The sequence below is a fragment of the Saccopteryx bilineata genome, chromosome 3 (assembly GCF_036850765.1).
Source record: "Saccopteryx bilineata isolate mSacBil1 chromosome 3, mSacBil1_pri_phased_curated, whole genome shotgun sequence".
NCBI classification, from domain to species: domain Eukaryota; kingdom Metazoa; phylum Chordata; class Mammalia; order Chiroptera; family Emballonuridae; genus Saccopteryx; species Saccopteryx bilineata.
The window spans coordinates 256,427,039-256,453,916 of record NC_089492.1 but is presented as its reverse complement, the minus strand read 5'-3'; the positions used below and the strand labels follow the sequence as shown (position 1 = coordinate 256,453,916).

General features: G+C 43.4%; 1 protein-coding gene across 10 annotated transcripts in view; it reads right to left on the bottom strand.

The window, feature by feature from the left end:
- IPP (intracisternal A particle-promoted polypeptide) overlaps positions 1–26,878 on the bottom strand; it is a 111,099-nt gene that overhangs the window by 25,127 nt on the left and 59,094 nt on the right. Inside the window, exons 1-5 of one of the 10 annotated variants that reach the window (XM_066269338.1) lie at positions 14,856–15,029; positions 9,607–9,948; positions 7,213–7,644; positions 1,775–1,930; positions 595–762 (exon numbers count right to left, since the gene is read on the bottom strand). In XM_066269338.1, the coding sequence (XP_066125435.1) occupies positions 595–762; positions 1,775–1,930; positions 7,213–7,644; positions 9,607–9,898 (1,048 nt within the window). In that variant the 5' untranslated portion in view covers positions 9,899–9,948; positions 14,856–15,029. Of the gene's footprint in view, positions 1–594; positions 763–1,774; positions 1,931–7,212; positions 7,645–9,606; positions 9,949–13,330; positions 13,439–14,630; positions 14,651–14,855; positions 15,030–26,878 lie in introns of those variants that run through there. The other 9 variants (XM_066269334.1, XM_066269343.1, XM_066269342.1 and 6 more) reach the window with 9 other exon arrangements.

Genomic DNA, 26,878 nt, shown 5'->3' with positions numbered 1-26,878 from the left:
AAAAATGGGATACATGCCTGACCAGGCGGTGGTGCAGTGGATAGAGCATAGGACTGGGATGCGGAGGACCAAGGTTTGAGACCCCCAATGTTGCCAGCTTGAGCGCGGGCTCAAATGGATTGAGCAAAGCTCACCAGCTTGGACCCAAGGTCGCTGGCTTGAGCAAGGGGTTACTCGGTCTGCTGAAGGCCCATGTTCAAGGCACATATGAGAAAGCAATCAATGAACAACTAAGGTGTCACAAAGAAAAACTAATGATTGATGCTTCTCATCTCTCTGTTCCTGTCTGTCTGTCCCTATCTATCCCTCTCTCTGACTCTCTCTGTCTCTTTAAAAAAAAGGGGGATATATATTTTTGCAAGTGTCATATGGGACACTGTGACCCTAGGTTAAACAACAGAGTTCATACAATGAAATTATCCACAATTGCCAAAGTGTACATAAAGAGAACTATTAGAGTTCTAGTCAAAGTTTATATAGAATTATAGTCTTTATATATATTCCATAGTACCTAGCAATGTATATAAGGCATACAAGAATTCAGCCAACATATAGCTAGAGACTAATAAGGAAATAAGACATTTTCATTATTACCTCCAATAGCATAGACCATCCCTCCCAGAACTGCCACTCCCAGCCCACATCGAGCCTGATGAAGCGACGACACAGTGGTCCAGTATTGGCTAAAGGTGTCAAAACGTTCTACACAGCTGAGAGCTCTGCTATCACTCCAACGACCGCCCTGCAACCGAGTATATCCACCTGAACAAAGGAGAGGAAGGAAGAACATAGCAAATCCTTTTCTGCTAAACATGGAAATGGTAGTAAGGAGAAAGATCTAGCCCCTACATCTAGACATTCAGTTTAACTATTTCACAGCAAGAAATAAATGCTTTAGAGCCTGCCATATATATATACATATATTATTCTTAAAATGTGCCAAGCCCTGAAAGATTATGGCTTAAATGCAATGATTTAACCACAGTGCTCTACTACCTGGCCTTGGTTATAATAGAATATTAGACAAAACATAAATATAGGAACTAGTTATCTGTCTAGTTAAAAAGTTTCATTGTGTCTCTGTCATTATAAATAGTGAACTGAAATTCTGGTTTGATTGCCCATCCTTATCATTAAAAAAATTTAAGCGTGTACTCAAAAACTTCTTATTTATATATCATAGCATACATAAAATTATACATAGAATTACATATAAATTAAACAGTAAGTATTTACATATAAATTACATTATGTATATTAACCTGGACAATCTGTCAATATATAACAAATATTGATAAGGTTTAATGCTTTTTAAAATAAAAATGAAAAGAGGTTTAAATATGTTCATTTGATACGATTATCCTGCACACCCACACTTTGGAGATCACTGGCTTCTATCAACTTACTAATGACCATGTAAGACACCGTGACCAGTTAATATATTTGAGGTTTATTTTTCTTATTTTTCAGTAGGATTCATATTCTCAACTTTTAAAGTAATATTTATTTAGTTACCTATTGACAATAATTGAGTAAGCTAAGAATCCAAAGATTTAGATCACAGAATAAAAGATGTCAAATGAGTATTTTATTCTTAGATGTGTTCACTGCATTATATACCCAAAATTTATAATCTGTGGCTGGTATGTGAAGTTAATTGTGTCTATTTGACACACGTGAATATCCCAACATGTATAATAACAATAAAAAAGTATTAAAAGGTTTTAATTCTGAAAATAAAGATAATTTCTACTACTTTTTTAAAGGTTCTCACCTACTGCATACAGGTACTTTCTTGCTTTCTTCCTAGGTCGAACCTTAGATGTCTGCAGAAAACTACAAAACTTGTTGTCTTTGGGAGATCTGCACACCTCGCAGTATTCTTTCAAAAGTGTTTGCAATGCAACACGAAGATTAAAATCAGATACTCCTAAAGTAATGTTTAAAAAAGTTTAATCAATGTTTAAATAATATCGAAAAGCCCAGCTTACATAAAGATTAAAAATATATTTAACAATCAAAAAATAAAAAATCATCACACAATGGTATTTTTCTTGTTTTTAGCAAGAGAGAAAGGACAGACAGGAACAGACAGACAAGAAGGGAGAGAAATGAGAAGCATCAATTCTTCATTGTAACACCTTAGGTGTTCATTGATTGCTTTCTTGTATATATGTGCCTGACCAAGGGGACTCTAGCCTAGTCAGTAACCCCTTGCCAAGCCTATGACTTTTTGGCTCAAGCAAGTGACCATGGGGTCATGTCTATGATACCATGCTCAAGCTGGTGAGCCCATACTCAAATCGGTGACCTCAGGGTTTTGAACCTGGGTCCTCAGCATCCCAGGCTGATGCTCTATTCACTGTGCCACCACCTGGTCAGTCAAACAATGGTATTTCATTCCTACTATACTATTGTACATATTTTTCCCCGGGCACATACAAGAATTAACCAATAAATACATAAATAAGTGGAACAACAAATCAATGTTTCCCTCTCTCTCTCCTCCTCTAAAATCAATCAATCAAAAAAAATTTTAAAGAAAAATTATCAAAAGAAACATTAAAAGTATTCAAGGCCCTGGCCGGTTGGCTCAGTGGTAGAGCGTCGGCCTGGCGTGAGGAAGTCTCGGGTTCGATTCCCGGCCAGGGCACACAGGAGAGGCCCCCATCTGCTTCTCCACCCCTCCCCCTCTCCTTCCTCTCTGTCTCTCTCTTCCCCTCCAGCAGCCGAGGCTCCACTGGAGCAAAAGATGGCCGGGGCGCCGGGGATGGCTCCCTGGCCTCTGCCCCAGGCGCTAGAGTGGCTCTGATCGCAACAGAGCGACGCCCCGAATGGGCAGAGCATCGCCCCCTGGTGGGCGTGCCAGGTGGATCCTGGTCGGGCGCATGCGGGAGTCTGTCTGACTGCCTCCCGGTTTCCAGCTTCAGAAAGATCAATAAATAAATAAATAAATAAAATAAAAGTATTCAAAAATTTCATACAGGAAAATTTCCCCAAAATTAAATTAAAGCTGAACCTTTAAAAGGAAAGGGTATATGATATAGCCTAATGAAAAATTACAAACTTTTACAGAAATTAAAAATAATGAAAAAATACCATTATTATTTCCTACTAATTTTAGCATATTTCAGAGAATATATTTAGTGTTATATCTGCTTCCTGAAATAATTTATCAGTTGTTACTAATTAATAAAAAAGCAAGGAGAGAAGTTTTGAAACTATGAAACTGTTCTCATAGTTTTAAAGTATGTCTGAGTGCTAATCTTTTATATGGATTGATGCAAATATATCTTTTGGAAAACAAAAAAAAATAATTAAAGTATTCTTTAGGCATCCAGCACAAAAGGTAAGTCATTACAAAAAAACACACAAAAAACATACCTTACAAAGTTTGAGGGGAGCAGAGAGTAGTATCATCATAACTTAAGAATCCCTGCCTGACCAGGCGGTGGCACAATGGATCAAGCATTGACCCAGGATGCTGAGGACCCAGGTTTGAGGCCCCTAGGTTTCCAGCTTGAGTGCAGGCTCACCAACTTGAGCATGGGGTTGCTGGCTTGAGCATGGGATCATAGACATAACCCCATGGTTGCTGGCTTGAGCCCAAGGTCACTGGCTTGAGCAAGGGGTCACTCACTCTGCTGTAGCCCCCTGGTCAAGGCACATATGAGAAAGCAATCAATGAACAACTAAGGAGCTGCAATGAAGAAGTGATGCTTCTCATCTCTCCCTTCCTGTTTTTCTCTATCTGTCCCTCTGACACTCTGTCTCTGTAAAAAAAAAAACACACAAAAAACAAAAAAAAAAAACACTCCCAAAATCCTGGCCTGACCTGTAGTTGCGCAGTGGATAAAATGTTGACCTGCAATGCTGAGGTTGCTGGTTCAAAACCCCGGGCTTGCCTGGTCAAGGCACATACAGGAAGGAACTACTATGAGTTAATGTTTCCTGCTTCTCCCCCACCCTTTTTCTCTCTCTCTAATAACAATAATAATAATAATAATAAAAATAAAAACTGGTAGAGAGCATCAAATCCACTTAAATACAGAACTAAGTTCAAATCTAAGAGAATCATGATTGCAAAAAATATCTAAATCTTGAGGGGGGAGCTGGAAGAAAAATAACAATGCTAATGACCGCATTTTTCTTAGCAGAGAGTCTATACTATTTAAAATTGAAATGCAAAATGAAACTATGATTCCATTTTTTAGTGACTTTCATCTTTTGTCTTTAATTCTGTAAGAGCTTTTTAGAATGAATATTTCTTGGGACAGAGAAACATTTATCTGCCTGACCATGCAGTAGCACAGTGGATAGAGAGAGCATCAGACTAGGACACAGGGACCCAGGTTCGAAACCCTGAGGTCACCATCTTGAGCACAGGCTCATCCAGCTTGAGCGCAGGGTTGCTCGCTTGAGCGTGGGATCATGGACATGACCCCATGGTCACTGGCTTGAGCCCAAAGGTTGCTGGCTTGAAGCCTAAGGTTGCTGGCTTGAGCCCATAGGTCATTGGCTTGAGCTAGGGGTCACTGTCTCCGCTAAAATCCCCTTGGTCAAGGCACATATATATAAGAAAGAAATCAATGAACAACTAAGGAGATACAACGAAGAACTGATGCTTCTCATCTCTCTCCCCTCTTGCCTGTCTGTCCTTATCTGTCCTCTATCTCTCTGTCACACACATACACAAAAAGAAACATTTATCTGAAATTAGTTATTACTTCAGTTTCTTCTTTGTTAACTTTTAGTGAGATTTAAATACATTTTTATATTATAAATAGTATGTATAGAATGATTCTTACTTTTTTTCCTCTCTTTTTAAATTTATTTACCTTTAGATAGAGGGGAGAGAGAAGCGGGAAGCATCAACTCTTAGTTGCTTTTTCTACTGTGCCACCACAGGTTAGGTGATTCTTATTCTTTTTTTTTTTTTTTTTAATTTTATTTATTCATTTTAGAGAGAGGAGACAGGGACAGATAGAGAAGGGAGAGAGGAGCAGGAAGCATCAACTCCCATATGTGCCTTGACTAGGGAAGCCTGGGGTTTCAAACCAGCGACCTCAGTGTTTCAGGTCAACGCTTTTACCCACTGCGCCACCATAGGTCAGGCGATTCTTATTCTTTTAATTTTATTATTATTCTTGTAATTTTTTTTATCTGTCCAGCCAACCATGTTTTAATCATCATCCATCCTCCTAAACGGAGATATTTGAATGTTAATAACTGGTTATTTTTGGGTGACCGATATTGGATGATTTATTGTTTTTTTATACTTTCTTACCTACACTTTTTATAAAACCATATACCATTTTATAAAAGTAAAGTCATTCTCTAAAATACAAGAGATAGATATCATATCATATAGCTAGTAACATTAATTTGCCTAATGCTTCCAGTGGTAAATACAAAAAATATATACCAGGGAAAAAATCTACACATTAGCAGTTGATACTCACTAAAATGTATTTGTAACCGAAATCAGTATTCATGCTGCTTTCCTGGTCATTTATGGATGTGCCAAAGAGTGGCAAAAATGTGACTCAACTGACATGAATGTTTCCAGATGAGACCAAACAAGGTGATACTCTATCTTTTGTTTTAGCTCTCATACTGTAAACAAGTGTCCTTTTCAGATTTGGTACCAAGTTTTTCACATTTCCATGCTCTTTTTTTTGGTGATTTTGCTGTTTAAAATGGCTCCAAGTACAAGAAGGCTGTGATGTGTATGTCTTACATAGAAAATACATGTTATATAGGCTTCAATGAGGCATGAGTTCTAGTGCAGCTGGCCATGAGTTCAATGTTAATGCATCAACCATATATATATATATATATATATATATATATATATATATATATATATATATATACACACACATACACACACACACACACACACACACACTAAGGTGCTCTGACAGAAACACACATAAAACAAGGTTATGTATTGATCAGTTGACAAAAATGTCATGACTAAAGGCTTGTAAGAATTTAAGCCATATTTTCCCTAGGAACAGTGGCTTAGTATTTGTTAATGCAGTATTCGTGGCAACTTTATAGAATATAAATACAAGGAATAATAAGAATTGACTATATATATAAATTAAAACAAAGTATCACTCAGAAAACCTATAAAATTCTGTTAATACTGTTAAGTTACAGTGGAAAAATATAAAAATCCACATTAAATATAATTATCTCACTGAATTATACCTTTAATTCTTTTTAAAATTAATTTATTATTTTTTTTATGGGACAGAGAGAGTCAGAGAGAGGCATAGACAGGGACATACAGACAGGAATGAAGAGAGATGAGAAGCATCAATCATTAGTTTTTTGTTGCGACACCTTAGTTGTTCATTGATTGCTTTCTCATATGTGCCTTGACTGCGGGCCTTCAGCAGACTAACCCCTTGCTCAAGCCAGCGACCTTGGGTCCAAGCTGGTAAGCTTTTGCTCAAACCAGGTGAACCCGCGCACAAGCTGGTGACCTCAGGGTCTCGAACCTGGGTCCGCGGCATCCCAGTCTGACGCTCTATCCACTGTGCCACCGCCTGGTCAGGCCCTTTAATTCTAATAGTGTAGTTAGTTATAAGCTCATTTGTAAGTCACATCCTTAAGTTTCAGTGCAGGACAAGAATAAAAACCTCAAATCTTGAAACCAGAGCTAAAGTAGTTTTAAAAAATAAATTTAAATATTATCATTTTTCTAATATAAAGAGAAAAAATATTTTATACTGTGGTGAAAAGTATTTTCAAAGTTTAGAACCTAAAGATGATTCAACAGCTACATAGTAACTACGATATCATATCGATATAAAATCTATTTTATGAGAGGACTTGCAGAATTTATTGGGTTTTGTTTTTAGCATATGCTGACATTTTTAAAGTAACAAGAGGAAATCTTACACTGAAATAATCAATACTGCCAAAGAGCAGCATTTTAGCTCAGACAGTAATTTTATCTATAATTCTCATCTCCATTATTATTTAATCTCTAAAAAGGTACATATGGATTCTATTAAAATAAGGGATAGAAATATGGGAGTACTACTGTCTACCCCAAAAAACAGAAGTTGGTATCTTACATACAGTAATTGTTCAATAAATGTCTGCTATTGAACTGAAAATAAAAACACTATCACACTTCAAAAAAAGAAAAGCTATTGAATAATTGACTAGTTTTATATGGAACAAAAGAATTACCTTCTATATACTTTAAAAGCCTCTGAGGAGGTAATAAAGGGAAGCGAACTGGGTCTAGCACTTCCACCACATATTTTTTTCTCTTTCCCAGATCTTTGAGAAGCCACTGCATTGCAGCTAAGAAGACCTGGTATTCGTCTTCAATGCTAAGCTCTTCACTTCGCAAAATTTTGATCAATTGATCTTTTGTAAGTGCCAGGAACTCTTCCCCGCTCTGAACCTCCAAGAAGTGAACATGAATGTAGTTTTCTGTGAATTCCAAAAGATCATGGCAGGCAATCTGCTCAGAGAACTGGAAGATCCCAATGCAGTTCAGTGGATCAATTTGTCCTTTCAGAAATTCACAGCAAAGATTAACAACTTCAGTCAATTGTAGCATGTCTGCTGCAACAATCAACTCCTGGACGTTATTCACAGCTATGTTCACTATGCCTATGGACACAGGAAGACAAAATAACCAGTACAGTAAAATAAACACAAAAAATTTACTTATATTTAAAAAATTTTATATCTGATTTCACTGAAAGCTAAGTAAAAAGGCAACAAAGGATCTGTAGAAAGAGCACAAAACTTAAATGATGATATCTAACATTTATGGAACACAGACAATGAACCAGACACAGCATTACTTGCTCTATACATTCATTTACCCTGGCTGCAACCCCATATAGTAGGATTTTTCTTCCTTATTTTTGTATTAAGAAAACAGACTCAGAAAGTTTAAGTAGCCCTGGCAGAGAGCTTAGTTGGTTGTCTCAGAGCACAGAGGTTGCTGATTTGATCCTCGGTCAGGACACATGCAGGAAAAGATCGATGTTCTCCTCTCTCTCTATCTATCTCTTTCTCTCTCTCATTCTCCCCCTCCCTCTCTCACTAAAATCTATCAATAAAATAATTTTTTTTTTAAAAGAAAGAACGTTTCAGTAACTTGTACTCAAGTTACACAGTAAAGTGAGTTGAGGACAGGGGTAGATACCAAAGTCCATGCTTTCAACCTAAGTGTATAAGTGTAACAAACACTTATTTAGGCACTGCGGAAGGTAAGACAGGGTCTCTATCTTCAATCACAATAAAGTGCCACATAAATATTAATTCTAATATCAGGTATAACCAAGAGTCTATAACAGGGGTCCCCAAACTACAGCCCACAGGCCGCATGTGGCCCCCTGAGGCCATTTATCCAGCCCCGCCACACTTCTGGAAGGGGCACCTCTTTCATTGGTGGTCAGTGAGAGGAGCACTGTATGTGGCGGCGCCGCAAAGCACGGAGTCGCTCTCGTACAGTACTACTTCTGGTGACGCAGGATGCACGCGTCACGGCTCCAGAAACGCGTCATATCACTTGTTATGTATTTAATTTTATATAGAGACAGAGAGAGAGTCAGAGAGAAGGATAGATAGGGACAGACAGACAGGAACGAAGAGAGATGAGAAGCATCAGTCATCAGTTTTTCATTATGACACCTTAGTTGTTCATTGATTGCTTTCTCATATGTGCCTTGACTGGCGGGGCCTTCAGCAGACCATGTAACCCCTTGCTCGAGCCAGCGACCTTGGATCTAAGCTGGTGAACTTTGCTCAAACCAGATGAGCCTGCATTCAAGCTGGCGACCTCGAGGTCTCGAACCTGGGTCCTCCGCATTCCAGTCCGACAATCTATCCACTGCGCCACGGCCTGGTCAGGCACTTGTTATGTATTTAAATCATTTGCAAGATTTTAAAAATATTCTATTTTATATATATGCACCATAATTTATTTAACCATATAACCTACTGAGGGATAATTAAGTTATATTCAATTATAAACTATTATAAATAATCTTACAATAACCTAACCAGGTGGTAGTAGAACTGAGTGAGGACAGATAGTCGACCTGGGACACCAAGGTTGGAAACCGAGATTGGCGGCTTGAGCATGCACTCGCCAGCTTGAGCGTGGGATCATTGATATGACCCCATCGTTGCTGGCTTGAACCCAAGGTTGCTGGCTTGATTAAGGAGTCAATGGCTCAGTTGGAGGTACCCCTCACCATCAAGGCAGTATGAGAAAGCAATCAATGAACAACTAAAGTGCCGCAACTATGAGTTGACGCTGCTCACCTCTCTCCTTTCTTGTCTGTCTGTGTTTGTCTGTGTGTGCTCTATCTCTTTAAAATAAATAAATAAATAAATAATGTTACAATAAATATCCTGGTATATAAATGTTTGCCTGTATCACTAATTAGTTCCTTTAGATTCCTAGGAAAGGAATACAGGGTCAAAAGATAGGAACTCTTCAAAGACTCATAATATATTGCCAAATTACTTTTCATATAAGATCAAATTATATTTCCATAGCAGTACATGAGTGATTGCATCATTCTTTACTTAAAGCTACAGGCTTACTCAACATACCTGTGTAAATGAAATCTAGAAGTATTCGAAATATTTCAGCTTCAATTCCTAGAATCTGTACAACATCTTTTGAGGATTCTTTCATTCCTGCAGTGAACAAAGCTGCAAAGTAAGGACTACTGGCAGCCAGAACCAGCCGATGAACTTTAAAAGTTTCCTTTCCAACTTGTAGCTGCACATCACAGAAATGCTGCCCATTCCTCATTTTATTGATCTGGGTCAAGATGAACTGGGCATGTTTATCTGTTGAAAAAGGACTATCAACAGCCTTGGAACAGCCCTCATTAGCCATGATGATGATAAATTAATTTAAAGGACTGCTGCCCATAATCTGAGCCTACCCTGAAAAACAAAATTGAAAGAGATCAAACAACATAATTTTGTGTTTAACATGTCTTCTATTCATAAACATATGAAACACTCCCTATCATCATGGAGCTTACAATCTACTTAGGGACATAAAACACACATGCAACAAATAACAACTAAACTGTGGTACCATTCCTAGAATTTCAGAGAAGGGGATAACTAATGGGGTTTAAAATAAGTGGAGGACACTTTACAGGAAAATGGGACCTGAAGTGGATGCTGGAAGATAAAAATTATGAGGAGAGGGCATTAGCCCTTCTGGGTAGAATAAAGAAAATAAGGAAAGGAACAAAGGAAGAACGAAGTTTTTTGTATACTGCAATAGGAAGTACACATTGCAGCCAGAATGAATTTTCAAAAAGCAACTGCGGCCCTGGCCAGTTGGCTCAACTGTAGAGCATTGGGCCTGTGTGTGGAAGTCCAGGGTTCAATTCCCAGTCAGGGCACACAGGGGAAGTGCCCATCTGCTTCTCCACTTCTCCCCTTTCTCTCCCTCTGTCTCTCTCTCTTGTCCTATTCCACAGCCATGGCTCAAATGATTCGAGCAATTTGGCTCCGGGAGCTGAGGATGACTCTATGGCCTTGCCTTAGGTGTTGAAATAGCTCGGTTTCCGAACAATGGAGCAGCAACCCTAGATGGGCAGAACATTGCTTGCCAGGTGGATCCTGGTGGGGCACATGTGAGAGTCTGTCTCTCTGCCTCCCTGCCTCTCACTTAATTAAAAAAAAAAAGCAATTGTAATCAGGGGAACTATCTGCTTAGAATTCTTCAATTTGTATACTTCCCTTACCACATTAAGCTCTTCAAATCTCACCTCTGTTTACCTATCCAGTTCTATCTTCTATACTCCTCTTTGAACTTAATACTCCAACAAAACCTAACAATTTGCAGTTCTCTGAAAGTGACTCTTTTTTTTAGAGAGAGGAGACACACAGAGAGAAAGAGAGAGAACAGAGGGAGAAGCAGAAAGCATCAACTCCCATATGTGCCTTGACCAGGCAAGCCTGGGGTTTCGAACCAGCGACCTCAGCGTTTCAGGTTGACGCTTTTAACCACTGCGCCAGCACAGGTCAGTCCTAAAAGTGACTTTTTTTTTTTTTTTCTAAAAGTGACTCTTTTATGGCACCTTTCCTCACTTTTTCCTTCTGAACTTTTGTTATAATTCAAGACTGTTCAAATATAATTTCCTTCAGGAACTCTTCCCCATTCCTCTGTCCTCTGGGTTTGGAGAGTTAATTTGTAAGCTTACCTAGTCTACAACCTATATCACACTCTATCTTGTCAGTCACTCTATCACCCTATTTCCTACTCTTTCTTTCTCTGAAAGTTCCTTGAAAGACAGCTCCTTGCCTGAGCAGGCAGTGGCACAGTGGATAGAGCGTTGGACTGAGATGCGGAGGACCCAGGTTCGAGACCCCGAGGTCGCCAACTTGAGCGTGGGCTCATCTGATTTGAGCAAAGCTCACAAGCTTGGCCCAAGGTCACTGGCTTGAGCAAGGGGTTACTCGGTCTGCTGAAGGCCCACGGTCAAGGCACATATGAGAAAGCAATCAATGAACAGCTAAGGTGTCGCAATGAAAAACTGATGATTGATGCTTCTCATCTGTCTCTGTCCCTGTCTGTCCCTCTCTCTGTCTCTGTGGAAAGAAAAAAAAAAGAAAGACAGCTCCTTAAAAGCAGGGACTATCTGCCTGACCAGGTGGTGGCGCAGTGGATAGAACGTCGGACTGGGATGCGGAAGGACCCAGGTTCGAGACCCCGAGGTGGCCAGCTTGAGCGCGGGCTCATATGGCTTGAGCAAAGAGCTCACCAGCTTGGACCCAAGGTCGCTGGCTCCAGCAGGGGGTTACTCGGTCTGCTGAAGGCCCGCGGTCAAGGCACATGTGAGAAAGCAATCAATGAACAACTAAGAAGTTGCAACGCGCAACGAGAAACTGATGATTGATGCTTCTCATCTCTCTCCGTTCCTGTCTGTCTGTCCCTGTCTATCTCTGCCTCTGTAAAAATAAATAAATAAATAAATAAATAAATAAATAAGCAGGGACTATCTTTCATAGCTATTGTATAAGAATCTAACATATATTAGGTTTTCAAATGTTTGTAGCCTGACCTGTGGTGGTGCAGTGGATAAAGCGTCAACCTGGAAAACCAAGGTTGCTGGTCTGAAATCCTGGGCTTGCCTGGTCAAGGCACATATGGGAGTTGATGCTTCCTGCTCCTCCCCCTTCTCTCTCCCTATCTAAAATGAATAAATAAAATCTTTAAAAAATGTTTGTAAAATGAAGTAGTACAATGAGAAATAACAATGGCTTAGGGCAGCAATTTTCAATTAGTACGCTGCAAGAATTTTTTTTTTTAGAGTGAGAAAGAGATAGTGAGACAAACTTCTACATGTGCCATTTCTGGGATCCACCCAGCAAGCCTGTCTCAGGCCAATGCTCAAGTACCAAGCTATTTTTAGCACTTGAGGCTGGACATACTAGGACCTACCACACTATCCTCAGTGTCTGGGGCTACGCTCGATCCAATGGAGCCAATGGCTGTAGACTGGGAAGAAGAGAAGGAGGAGGGAAAGGGGAGAAGCAGATGGTTACATTTCCTTTGTGCCCTGACTGGGAATCAAACCTGGGGCGTCCATACGCCAGGCCGACACTCTGTCCACTGAGCCACCAGCCAGGGCCAAATATTTTTAGAACATACATTGTTTGATTGGTTAATTCTTTTTATTTACTTTTTTTTTTTTTTTTTAGATTTTATTTATTCATTTTTATTAGAGAGAGAGAGAGAGAGGGAGAGATAGAGAGAGAACAGGGGGAAGAGCAGGAAGCATCAACTCCCATATGTGCCTTGACCAGGCAAGCCCAGAGTTTTGAACCGGTGACCTCAGCATTTCCAGGTCGACGCTTTATCCACTGCGCCACCACAGGTCAGGCTGATTGGTTAATTCTTGGTACCAGAAATAGTAATATATAAGGATAGACACCTGATTTTTAAAAAAGTCACTTTGGAGCAAAAAGGTAATTAGTATTACTTTTATATATATATATTTATATATATATATACTTTTATATATATATTAGTATATATATATACTCTTATATAAATCATAAAAATTAAACCTATTTTTCTGTCAAATCGACAAAAAATATTTTTTTTGCTGTGCCACTACTGGTCAAGCCCAAGTTACTTTTTGAAGAAAGAAACTATGAGATTCAGTAATTTGAAACAAGAAGATGAAGCACAGGAGAAATCTAAAATGACTAAGGTTTTATAATTAGGCATCAAAGAGAACTGGTAATAAGACTAACAGGGATGATGTGGGCTGATGTCAGAAAAAAAGTGGTTAAGCCTGACCTGTGGTGGCATAGTGGATTAAAAGCATTGACCTGGAAAGCTGAGGTCACGGGTTCAAAACCCCAGGCTTCCCTGGTCAAGGCAGATATATATGGGAGTTGATGCTTTCTGTTCTTCCTCTTCTTTCTCTTTCCTTCTCCTTCTCTGTAAAAAGTGAATTTTAAAAAAAGAAAGAAAAAAGTGGTTAAGTTTATAGCATTCAAACTTATCAAAGTAAAAATAATTAAGGTAGCCTGACCAGTGGTGGCAGAGTGGCTACAGTATCAACCTGGGATGCTGAGGTGCCAGGTTGAAACCCAGAGGTCGTGATTTGAATGCAGGATCGCAGGCTTGAGTGTGGTCATTGTTTGGCTTGAGCTCAGCTGGAGCCCCTCCTCTTCCCATCAAGGTACGTATGAGAAGCAAACAATGAGCAACTAAAGTGACACAACTACAAACTGATGCTTCTCATCTCTCTTCCTCTCTTTCCCTTCCTGTCTGTCTTTCAAATAAAATAAAATAACTAAGGTAATTATCTAGAAAAAAAGTTATTGAGAAATCTGATTGAAAAGATGCAAAGTGGCTGCTAAAACTTCATATCAGTATCTACAGAATGTCAATATTACATTTAATTCACAGATAAGAGCAAAGTATATTTGTCTCTACATAAGAACCCTGACGACCTGCAGATATTATTAAACATGTCCTAGCTATCAGGCTTTATTCTGTTTCAGATTTCTTCCTGTCAACAGATTTTAGACCCGGGTAGTTTAATTACAGGGTACCTTCAAGGCATCTAGCACAGCCACTGGGCTAAAATGCTGCCTCCAGCTACTAAGAGTTCACTGAATATCCATTCCCTCTGATAGCAGATAGCAGGACTCCTAATCTATTATCACGCTTCTTAGAAACTGCTGGTACTATCCCACTACAGGTAGTGTATTTAATTCCAAAAGACACACAATGTGTGACCGTACTTCCACTGGGAAAGATCGCAATTCCCAGACATTGTACAGGGATGTAAGAGAACAAGCATCATGAGACTCAAACTTGAAAGGTAGATTAGTAGGAAATTGTGCAGCAGCCCAGAGGAGGTTTAAATAAAAGACCTATGTTTGGTGGCCTTAAAAGAGCATGAAAGCTACTTTAGCAAAGGATGTCAGAAAGACTTCTGGGACAAGCAAGCGTCAAAACAAACAAAACCACGCGGCTCATTTAAGCTTGAACTGGGGGCTGGACGTGGAGAGCTGCCCTAAAGGTTCTGCGACACTGAAGGTAACTCAGACAAGCCTGGGGATAGCGGATTGGCCGGGGGCTAGACCTTTGGATTCTCCAGTGGAGGCCGGGGAAGGACCAGACGAAGCTCCGGTGAGGGTGAAAACACTCCGACTAGCAGAGGCATACTGAGCAGCAGCAGAAAACCAGCTCCAAAGGCTTCTCCTTCTCTCTCTCTCTCTCTCCTTAGGGGTTCCGAGAGCCGTAGAGAGAGCCCTAGAGGAAATTCCCAACCCCGTCATAGCCGCTCCAGGACAAAGCCCCATCTTACCCTGCGCTTACCCTTCCCGCGGGCGCCTGCTCAGGCTCTGTGCGTGCAGACGCGAACAGCGACGACACAGAGGGGCGGAGGACACGCAGCAAGGGCGACTGGGCAGTGTGGTCCGCCGGCCGCTGGAGGCGAGGCCCCGCCTGGTGAAGGGTACCTCTCTTGCTGCATCCGCCCTGGCCGGGTATGCGCGTGCGCAGTGTTCTGCTCGCGGGTAGTGACGCATCCCGGGGTCACACTGCTGCCACTTAGTACTGGTGCTGGATTCCTCGTTCCCAGAACGGTCTTGCTGCAAGCGGGAGTTCTTGCTTGTGGGACCCGCGGGGTCGCCGTTTCCATTCGCCTTACCACTCCACCGACGCTCTTTCCATTCTTTTTTTTTTTTTTTTTGTATTTTTCTGAAGCTGGAAACGGAGAGAGACAGTCCGACAGACTCCCGCATGCGCCCGACCAGGATCCACCCGGCACGCCCACCAGGGGGCGACGCTCTGCCCACAGGGGGCGATGCTCTGCCCCTCCGGGGCGTCGCTCTCTTGCGACCGGAGCCACTCCAGCGCCTGGGGCAGAGGCCAAGGAGCCATCCCCAGTGCCTAGGCCATCTTTGCTCCAATGGAGCCTTGCTGCGGGAGGGCAAGAGAGAGACAGAGAGGAAGGAGAGGGGGAGAGGTGGAGAAGCAGATGGGCGCTTCTCCTGTGTGCCCTGGCCAGGAATCGAACCCGGGAGTTCTACCCGCCAGGCCCACGCTCTACCACTGAGCCAACCGGCCAGGGTGCTCTTTCCATTCTTGTGGCCTCTAAGGCAGCCCACGAACTTCAGTGCCAAGGAAAGACAGAACATCTGTCAAGGAACTTCTAATTTTTTTTTTTATTGAAATATGGTGGACGTGTAACTGTAGTGTAAGGTGGACAATATAATGATGAAATATTTACAGATTCTCTCTGTTCTTTATCTTTCACTGGGACCATTTTCTGAGTCTCTGCCAGATTAATTCTCGCACTGTGAATAGATGTCTACTTTGAGGGAAGAGAAAACTCAAACGTCCACTTTTCACTCTAGAACCTCATTATGTCACATGGATGGCTTTCAAACTTTCTGAGTGATAGATACATGAATTCACCAGAACTTCCAACTGCCCTTTTGCTGTTCTGCTTGTCTATCTGACTCCACCCTTCCTTACTTGCTATCGCCCCTGAAACAGAACAGTTCTAGGAAGCTGGTCGACGCCCCAAAGAGAAGCGTTCCAGGAAGCCGAAATCGTAGGACTGCAGAAGGGAGCATACCAGAATTGCTAACTCAACGCACACCTGCTCAAAGCTCTCCCCCACCTTAATAAGTTTTTGCCTCAGAGTCTGTTTCAGTGCTCTTCTTCCCCAGAGAAGTGCCTGGCAGGGTTCCTTTCTTCCTTTCAATAAAGCATGTTACTCTGGTCTTTCGGACTCCCATGGATTCCAACATTGACCCCAACCCACAGTGAACAAAAAATTCGAGGCCCTGACCGGTTGGCTCAGCGGTAGAGCGTCAGCCTGGCGTGCAGGGGACCTGGGTTCAATTCCCGGCCAGGGCACATAGGAGAAGCACCCATTTGCTTCTCCATCCCCTCCCCTCCTTCCTCTCTGTCTCTCTCTTCCCCTCCCGCAGCCAAGGCTCCATTGGAGCAAAGATGGCCCAGGCGCTGGGGATGGCTCCTCGGCCTCTGCCCCAGGCCCCAGGCGCTAGAGTGGCTCTGGTCGTGGCAGAGCGACGCCCCGGAGGTGCAGAGCATGCCCCCTGGTGGGCGGAGCGTCGCCCCTGGTGGGCGTGTCGGGTGGATCCCGGTCGAGCGCATGCGGGAGTCTGTCTGACTGTCTCTCCCCGTTTCCAGCTTCAGAAAAATACAAAAAAAAAAAAAACTACACCAAACCTAATAATATATACTAGATATGTATCTAAAAATGAATATACCTGAAATAAAAACTCAACAAAATGGGTTTTTTTCTTTCTTTTAATGCTAATATATATATATATATATATATTTTTTTTTTTTTTTTTTTTTTTTTTTTTTTACAGAGACAGAGTCAGAGAGAGGGATAGATAGGGACAAACAGACAGGAATGGAGAGAGATGAAAAGCATCAATCATTAGTTTCTCGTTACGACACCTTAGTTGTTCATTGATTGCTTTCTCATATGTGCCTTGACCGTGGGCCTTCAGCAGCCCAAGTAACCCCTTGCTTTAGCCAGCGACCTTGGGTCCAAGCTGGTGAGCTTTGCTCAAACCAGATGAGCCTGTGCTCAAGCTGGCGACCTCAGGGTCTCGAACCTGGGTCCTCCACATCCCAGTCCGATGCTCTATCCACTGCGCCACCGCCTGGTCAGGCTAATGCTAATTTTATTGGTTTCAGAAAGAGAGGAAGGGAGAGAGAGACAGGAATATCAATCTGTTACTGTATGTGCCCTGACAGGATGGAAATGGCAACTTCTCCAATTTGGAACGACGCTCTAAACCAGAGGTAGTCAACCTTTTTATACCTATCGCCCACTTTTGTATCTCTGTTAGTAGTAAAATTTTCTAACTGCCCACCAGTTCCACAGTAATGGTGATTTATAAAGTAGGGAAGTAACTTTACTTCATAAAACTTATAAAGCAGGCCCTGGCTGGTTGGCTCAGTGGTAGAGTGTCGGCCTGGTGTGCAGGAGTCCCGGATTCAATTCCCAGCCAGGGCACACAGGAGAAGTGCCATTCTGCTTCTCCATCCGTCCCCCTCTCCTTCCTCTCTGTCTCTCTCTTCCCCTCCCACAGCCAAGGCTCCATTGGAGCAAAGTTTGCCCAGGCGCTGAGGATGGCTCTGTGGCCTCTGCCTCAGGTGCTAGAATGGCTCTGATTGTGGCAGAATGATGCACGGATGGGCAGAGCATTGCCCCCTGGTGGGCATGCCGGGTGGATCCGGGTCGGGCGCATGTGGGAGTCTGTCTGACTGCCTCCCCATTTCCAACTTTGGAAAAACACACACAAAAAAAATCAAACTTATAAAGCAGAGTTACAGCAAGTTAAAACATATAATAATTACTTACCAAGTACTTAATGTCAATTTTCGCTAAGTTTGGCAGAATAAATCTTTATAAAACAACTTACTATACTTAAATCTATCTTTTTATTTATACTTTGGTTGCTCCACGACCACCCACCATGAAAGCTGGAATGCCCACTAGTGGGCAGTAGGGACCAGGTTGACTACCACCAAGCTATCCAGCCAGGGCTAATTTTATTTTTCTTTTACAATTTACATCCAATATTATTTTGTATTAGTTCGAGGTGTGCAGCATATTGCTTTGACAATCATATACTTTTTTTTTTGTATTTTTTTTTCTGCAGCTGGAAACGGGGAGAGACAGTCAAACAGACTCCTGCATGCGCCCGACTGGGATCCACCTGGCACGCCCACCAGGGGCGACGCTCTGCTCACCAGGGGGCGATGCTCTGCCCCTCCGGGCCGTTGCTCTGCTGCGACCAGAGCCACTCTAGCGCCTGGGGCAGAGGCCAAGGAGCCATCCCCAGCTCCCGGGCCATCTTTGCTCCAATGGAGCCTAGGCTGCGGGAGGGGAAGAGAGAGACAGAGAGGAAGGAGGGGGGGTGGAGAAGCAAATGGGCGCTTCTCCTATGTGCCCTGGCCGGGAATCAAACCCCAGTCCCCCGCACGCCAGGCCGACGCTCTACTGCTGAGCCAACCGGCCAGGGCCACACAATCATATACTTTAACAAGATGGCTTTCAGGTGATATTTCAAGTACCCACCTGGTATTTTATATAGTTATTAGTAATACTATTGACTATATTCACAAAACTTTATACTTACTACTAGCAATACATTAAATTTCTATTTCTTCTTTTTGGTTGTGTTACCAAAAATGCTATAAAGGGCCTTGGCTGGGTTGCTCTGTGGACAGATCGTCAACCTGGCACATCAAGGTCGTGGATTCAGTCCCTGGTCAGGGCACATAGGATAACCAATCAATGAGTGTACAACTAAGTGGAACAACAAGTTGATGCTTCTCTCTCTCTTTCTTTCTCTCCCCCCCCCCCTTTTTTTTCTCTCTCAAATCAATGGGAAATTATTTAAAAATGCTAAAAAATGGGACCCATTGTCAGGGGAAAATGTCAAAGTCTTGGAAATGAGCAAAAGAGATTGCTGGGTGTGGTTTCAGTGTAAGGCATTGTTTAGCAGAAGCTGGAAGGATTTGAATTCATAGGGACTTCTGACTTTCTATTGACTAAGTAAGCTATTTTACAAGAAAAATAGAGCAGAAAAGATATTCCAAAACATTGTATTGTAAGATCTGTGGGATATTAAACCACTTTTGCCTCTCTTAGCAAATTCTTTTTTTTTTTTTTTCATTTTTTTCTGAAGCTGGAAACAGGGAGAGACAGTCAGACAGACTCCTGCATGCGCCCGACCGGGATCCACCCGGCACGCTCACCAGGGGCGACGCTCTGCCCACCAGGGGGCGATGCTCTGCCCATCCTGGGCATCGCCATGTTGCGACCAGAGCCACTCTAGCGCCTGAGGCAGAGGCCACAGAGCCATCCCCAGCGCCTGGGCCATCTTTGCTCCAATGGAGCCTTGGCTGCGGGAGGGGAAGAGAGAGACAGAGAGGAAAGCGCGGCGGAGGGGTGGAGAAGCAAATGGGCGCTTCTCCTGTGTGCCCTGGCCGTGAATCGAACCCGGGTCCTCCACACACTAGGCCGACGCTCTACCGCTGAGCCAACCAGCCAGGGCCACAAATTCTTTTTTTAATAATTTTTTATTTATTATTTTTTTCCAGAGAGGTAGGAAGAGAGAGAGAGAGAGAAACATTGATCTGTTCCTTTATGTGCCCTGACCAAGCCTGCAGCCTCTGTGCTTCAGGCCAATGCTCTAACCAACCATGCTATCCAACTAGGGCAGGAAATTCATTTCACCATGCCTTATTCTTAACAAATTCATACAATATTCCTGTAACATTTTCTGGATTCTTCATTAATTAATAAGATAAATAATGGTTTTCATATATATGGATTTTATTTATTTTTTCTTAAGTGAGAAGAAGGAAGATAGTGAGACAGATACCTGTGTGAATCCCAACTGTGATCCACCCGGCAATCTCCATTTAGGGCCAATGCTCAAATCAACCAAGCTAAACTCAGTGCCTGAGGCCAACATTCAGACCAACTGAGCCACTGGCTGCAAGAAGGTAAAAGAAAGAGAAGGGGCAGTGGGAGGGGAAAGAAGCAGATGGTTGCTTCTCATGTGTGCCCTGACTGTGAATTGAACCTGGGATGTCCATACGCCAGGCCAATGCTGTATTCACTGAGCAAACTGACCAGGACCCTTTTATATATATTTATTTCATATTTCTACACTTGATCTTATTCAAAAGGCTGACAAGTGATTTATTTTATGTTTCTGAAAGTCAGAAAGAGGAAAGTTGCTATGGACTGAATTGTGACCCCCCATTTTTGTAGGTTGAAGCCCCCCGGTCATGGTATCTGGAATCAGGGGGTAATTAGGGTTTGATGAGATAGTGAGGATGGACCCCTCATGATGGGATTAGAGCACTTTTTAAAATTTATTTATTTCTTTATTCAGTTTAGAGAAGACAGAAAGAGAGAAAGAGAGAGAGAGAAGGGGGGTGGGAAGCAGGAAGTATCAACTCCCACACATGCCTTGACCAGGCAAGCCCAGAGTTTTGAACTGGTGACCTCAGCATTCCAGGTTGATATTTGATCCACTACACCACCACAGGTCAGGCAGGAGCTCTTTTTATTTATTTATCTTTTTTTGTGACAGAGACAAAGAGAAACAGAGAGAGGGACAGACAGGAAGGGAGAGAGATGAGAAGCATCAATTCTTTGTTGTGGCATCTTAGTTGTTCATTGATTGCTTTCTCATATGTGCCTTGACCCAGGGCTACTGCATACTGAGTGAGCCCTTGCTCCAGCCAGCAACCCTAAGCTCAAGCTGGTGAGCCTTACTCAAACCAAATGAGCCTGCACTCAAGCTGGTGACCTCAGGGTTTCGAATCTGGGTCCTCCACATCTCAGTCAGACACTCTATCCACTGCCTCACCACCTGATCAGGCAGATTAGTACTCTTTTAAGAAGAGAGACCTGACTTTTCACAAAGATGGTGCAGAAAGCAAAGAAGAAAGCCCCCACTCTTCCCAAAGGTGAAGTCAAAGCAAAGGCTTTGAAGGCAAAGAAAGCAGTGCTAAAAGTTGTCCAAGGCCACAAAGAAAAGATCTTCACATTACTCACCTTCTGCCAGTGAAAGACACTGGCTTCAAAGGCAGCCTAAATATCCTTGGAAGAGCACCTCCAGGAGAAACAAGCTCCACCACTATGTCATCATCAAGTGCCTCCTGACTACTAAGTCAGTCATAAAGAAGACGGAAGACACCAAATACACTTGTATTCATTGTGGATATAAAGGCCAACAAGCCTTTTTTTTTTTTTTTTTTTACAGAGACAGAGAGAAAGTCAGAAAGAGGAATAGACAGGGACAGACAGACAGACAGGAACGGAGAGATGAGAAGCATCAATCATTAGTTTTGTATTGCGCGTTGCAACACCTTTTTTTTTTTTTCATTTTTCTGAAGCTGGAAACGGGGAGAGACAGTCAGACAGACTCCCGCATGCGCCCGACCGGGATCCACCCGGCACGCCCACCAGGGGCGATGCTCTGCCCACCAGGGGGCGATGCTCTGCCCATCCTGGGCGTCGCCATATTGCGACCAGAGCCACTCTAGCGCCTGAGGCAGAGGCCACAGAGCCATCCCCAGCGCCCGGGCCATCTCTGCTCCAATGGAGCCCCGGCTGCGGGAGGGGAAGAGAGAGACAGAGAGGAAAGCACGGCGGAGGGGTGGAGAAGCAAATGGGCGCCTCTCCTGTGTGCCCTGGCCGGGAATCGAACCCGGGTCCTCCGCACGCTAGGCCGACGCTCTACCGCTGAGCCAACCGGCCAGGGCAACACCTTTTTTTTTAAAAAAAACTTTATTGATTTTACAGAGACAGAAGAGAAAGGGGAGCATGGAATGGGAAGTATCAACTCATAGTTGCTTCATGTTAGTTATTCATTGCTTTCTTGCTTTGTAGAAGGATCAGGCCCTCCCCCAGCTATGGCCGATTCCAGCACTGAATGAGTCAACTTTTCAGGTCATCCCCTGCATTCCTCTGCCCCTCACCGTCTGTCTCTCTCTCTCTCCTTTCTTTTTGGAAGACAAGCCGGCCCTTTCAACACACCTCATTCCCTGGTTGCCAGGCAAGTGGCTGTGAGCAGTATTTACTGCTCTATTCCTTGGATTGAGATTCCCTTCTGGGCTTTCAGCCTCACCCCCCCCCCATTCCTGTAAGCAGGGGAGATTCAGGCGCTCTCTACCAGGTTTGTTGTGGCTTCTTCTTTGCCCCTTGGTTTTTGAGAGCTGTTCTTGTAGTCCAGATTTGGTTTTTCACACTGATTGTTCATAAATTAGTTTATAATCCAGTTCAGTGGTGTGAGCTGGGAGTCTGCCTACTCTGCTGCCATCTTCAGGTGTCTCCCATTACTTGCTTGTTATTTGTGCCTTGACCAGGGAAGCCCAGGGTTTTGAACCAGCAACCTTGGCATTCCAGGCTGAAGGTTTATCCACTGCACCACCACAGGCCAGGCATCATTGCAACACCTTAATTGTTCATTGATTGCCCTCTCATACGTGCCTTGACCCCGGGCCTTCAGCAGACCGAGTAACCCCTTGCTGGAGCCAGCAACCTTAGGCTCAAGCTGGTGAGCTTTTTGCTCAAACCAGATGAGCCCTTGCTCAAGTTGGCAACCTCAGGGTCTCGAACCAAGGTATTCCACATCCCAGTCCAACGTTCTATCCACTGCGCCACTGCCCAGTCAGGCTTGATTTTTTTTCAGTAGTGCTTTTTTTTTTTAAATTTATTTTTTTGAAGCTGGAAACGGGAAGAGACAGTCAGACAGACTCCCGCATGCGCCCGACCGGGATCCACCCGGCACGCCCACCAGGGGGCGATGCTCTGCCCATTCGAGGCGTCACTCTGTTGCGACCAGAGTCACTCTAGCACCTGGGGCAGAGGCCAAGGAGCCATCCCCAGCGCCTGGGCCATCTTTGCTCCAATGGAGCCTCGCTGCGGGAGGGGAAGAGAGAGACAGAGAGGAAGTAGAGGGGGAGGGGTGGAGAAGCAGATGGGTGCTTCTCCTGTGTGCCCTGGCCAGGAATCGAACCCGGGACTTCTGCACGCCAGGCCGACGCTCTACCACTGAGCAAACCGGCCAGGGTTCAGTAGTGCTTTTCAGCCTGTTTGAATGCAGAAAAGAAAACAGTTGGATTGATCCAGGGCTCCAGAATTTGTTTGGCTAGGTGAGAACCACAAAAAGAAAGTGGGTCAAGGATTGTAAATTTTATAAGACAGTGGTTGAATGGACTAATACAGTTATTCTTAAAAACCCCAGAGAACTTGTTCAGTGGAGTGTGCCAGCATTCTTGAGGTTCCAGGTAAGTCTGAGATCTGCTGTTGGCTGAGATTCTTCTTTGCCAACATTTTATTCTATTTTTACTGAGATTAACTGAGGAAGGAAGAAAAAGGAGACATGTCAGTGAACTTTATTTATTCATGTATTCAACCAATACTAAATGAGTGTCAACAATGTGTCAGGCACTTTAAAGCATGGTGATAGAGTAGTGAACAGAACAAAGTTCCTGCTCTTGTACGCTTACATTCTAGTTGGGAAAGCAGAAAATAAACAAATGAATAAATATATGATATGTGCCTGGTCGGCAAACTGCGGCTTGCGAGCCACATGCGGCTTTTTGGCCCCTTGAGTGTGGCTCTTCCACATAATACCACATGTGGGCGCTACCTCGATAAGGAATGTACCTACCTATATAGTTTAAGTTTAAAAAATTTGGCTCTCAAAAGAAATTTCAATCATTGTACTGTTGATATTTGGCTCTGTTGTCTAATGAGTTTGCCGACTACTGTTAATACAGGATAATAAGTGTTATGAAGAATAATAAAGAAGATAAGGGGAAAGAGAGTCACATATTGGAGAAGGGAGTATTGTTCTAGACAGTGGTGTCAGCAAGAGCCTTTCTAAGAAATAACACTTGTCCAAAGGCCTGAATGAAAAAAGGGAGACACAAAAAGGAGAATTCTAGAAAAGTAGAAAAGTAAATGTAGGCCCTGGCCAATTAGCTCAGTGGTAGAGTGGTCAGCCCAGCATGTGGATGTCTTGGGTTTGATTCCTGGTCAGGGCACACAGGAGAAGCAGTCCTCTGTTTCTACTCCCCTTCCCCTCCCCCTTTTCTCTCTTTTTCTTTCCCTCCCGCAGACATGGCTTGATCGGTTCGAGAGCATTGGCTCTGGACACTGAGAATGGCTCCATGAAACCTCTGCCTCAGATGCTAAAAATAGCTCAGTTGTGAACATGGCCTCAGATGGGCAGAGCATCAGCCCGAGACAGGGGATGCCCAGTGGATCCCGGTCAGGGCGCATGCAGGAGTCTGTCTCTCTATCTCCCCTCCTCTCACTTGGAAAAAGAAGAAAAAACAGAGTAAATGCAAAGGTCCTATTTTGAAGGTATGTTTTGGATGTTTAAAGAACAGCAAGGAATCCATTATTACTGGAGAAACAACATTAAGGGGGAAGAAGAGTCAGGATATGAAGGCAGACAGATAGCTAGAAGTAGGATCATGTAATGTCTTGTACATAAGAAGGGCTTTGGCTTTCCTTTCTTTTCATTTATTTTGTTTTATTTTTATTTATTTATTTATTTTTTTTTTCATTTTTCTGAAGCTGGAAACGGGGAGGCAGTCAGACAGACTCCCGCATGCACCCAACCAGGATCCATCCGGCATGCCCACCAGGGGGCGGTGTTCTGCCCCTCTGGGGCGTCACTCTGTTGCATCGAGAGCCATTCTAGCGCCTGAGGCAGAGGCCACAGAACCATCCCCAGCGCCCGGGCCATCTTTGCTCCAATGGAGCCTCGGCTGCGGGAGGAGAAGAGAGAGACAGAGAGGAAGTAGAGGGGGAGGGGTGGAGAAGCAGATGGGCGCTTCTCCTGTGTGCCCCCACCAGGAATCGAACCCGGGACTCCTGCACACCATACCAACGCTCTACTGCTGAGCCAACCGGCCAGGGCCTGTTTTATTTTTTTACAGGAACAGAGAGAGAGTCAGAGAGAGGGGCAGACAGGACAGACAGACAGGAACGAAGAGGGATGAGAAGCATCAATCATCAGTTTTTTGTTGTGACACCGTAGTTATTCATTGATTGCTTTCTCATATGTGCCTTGACCATGGACCTTCAGCAGACCGATTAACCCCTTGCTCAAGCCAGCGACCTTGGGTTCAAGCTGGTGAGCTTTGCTCGAACCAGATGAGCCCGTGCTCAAGCTGGCGACCTTGGGGTCTTGAACCTGGTTCCTCTGCATCCCAATCCGACGCTCTATCCAGTGTGCCACTGCCTGGTCAGGCTGGCTTTTCTTTTGAGTGAAATAGCTATCCTATTGTATTTATTTTGTTGTTGTTTTTTTGAAAGACAAATAGCTCTTACACATTTCTGCATATAAAAACCCAGTCAGGTTTCTGAGATCAATTTTAAAGATTTTATTTATTCATTTTTAGAGAGGGGAGAGAGAGAGAAGGGGGGAGGAGCAGGAAGCATCAACTCCCATGTGCCTTGACTGGGCAAGTCCAGGGTTTCAAACCAGCGACCTCAGCATTCCAGGTCAACGCTTTATCCACTGAGCAAACACAGGTCAGGCTGAGATTAATTTTGAGTTCTTAAAATATCATGTGATTGTTGAACAGTTAGATAGTGGAGGGACTCTAGGACCAGTTTTTCTGTCTAGCCTATACCCTCTTCTCCCCTGTCCATACCTTACCTTTTCCATATATGTTGGTTGTAAACTTCAGTCCTTCTGTCATTTGTGTCCAGGTAACCCCAAGAAACCAGGACAGACAGATTTGGGGAGTAACAAACCAAGTAAGTTGCAAGACTAGGTGGATAAGGTTATTGTGAGATATAGAATTGTAATAGTCTTAAGTGGTGGCCTGCTCCAGGATATAACCTTGGAAGTAGATGGTGGAAATAGACTGGAGAAGAAACAGGCATGACTCACCTGCTGTTGATAAATGTTTAAAACTAACATAACAGCCTGACCAGGAGGTGGCGCAGTGGATAGAGTGTTGGACTGGGATGTGGAGGACCCAGGTTCGAGACTCCGAGGTCTCCAGCTTGAGCACGGGCTCATCTGGTTTGAGCAAAGCTCGCCAGCTTGGACCCAAGGTTCCTGGCTCGAGCAAGGGGTTACTCAGTCTGCTGAAGCACATATGAGAAAGCAATCAATGAACAACTAAGGTGTCACAACGAAAAAGTGATGTTTGTCATCTCTCTCCCTTCCTGTCAAAAAAAAAAAAAAAAAAAACTAGAGAAAAGAAACACAGCCTGACCAGGCAGTGGTGCAATGGATAGAGAGTCGGACTGGGATGCTGAGGACCCAGGTTCGAGACCCCAAGTTTGCCAGCTTGAGCACAAGCTCATCAAGCTTGAGTGTAGGCTCACCAGCTTGAGCACTGGGTCACTGGTTTAAGCGTGGAATCATAGACATGACCCCATGGTCGCTGGCTCGAAACCCATGGTTGCTGGCTTGAGCAAGGAGTCACAGGGTTGGCTGAACCACAAGTCAAGGCACATATAAGAAGCATCAGTGAACAACTAAATTGATGCAACTATGAGTTGATGCTTCTCATCTCTCTCCCTTCATATGAGCTAACAATTCTAATCCCAGAGAAGTGAAAACATGTCCACACAGAACCTTGTACAGGAATGGTTATAGCAGTATTATTTAAGTACCTAGCAAGTAGAAACAACCCAATTAGTTGAATAGATAAACAAAAATGGAATATGATTTGGCAATAAGAGAAAATGAAATACTGATACATGCTCCAATATGGATGAACCTTCGAAATATTTTGCTAAGGAAAAAATGCCAGTCACAAAATACCACATAT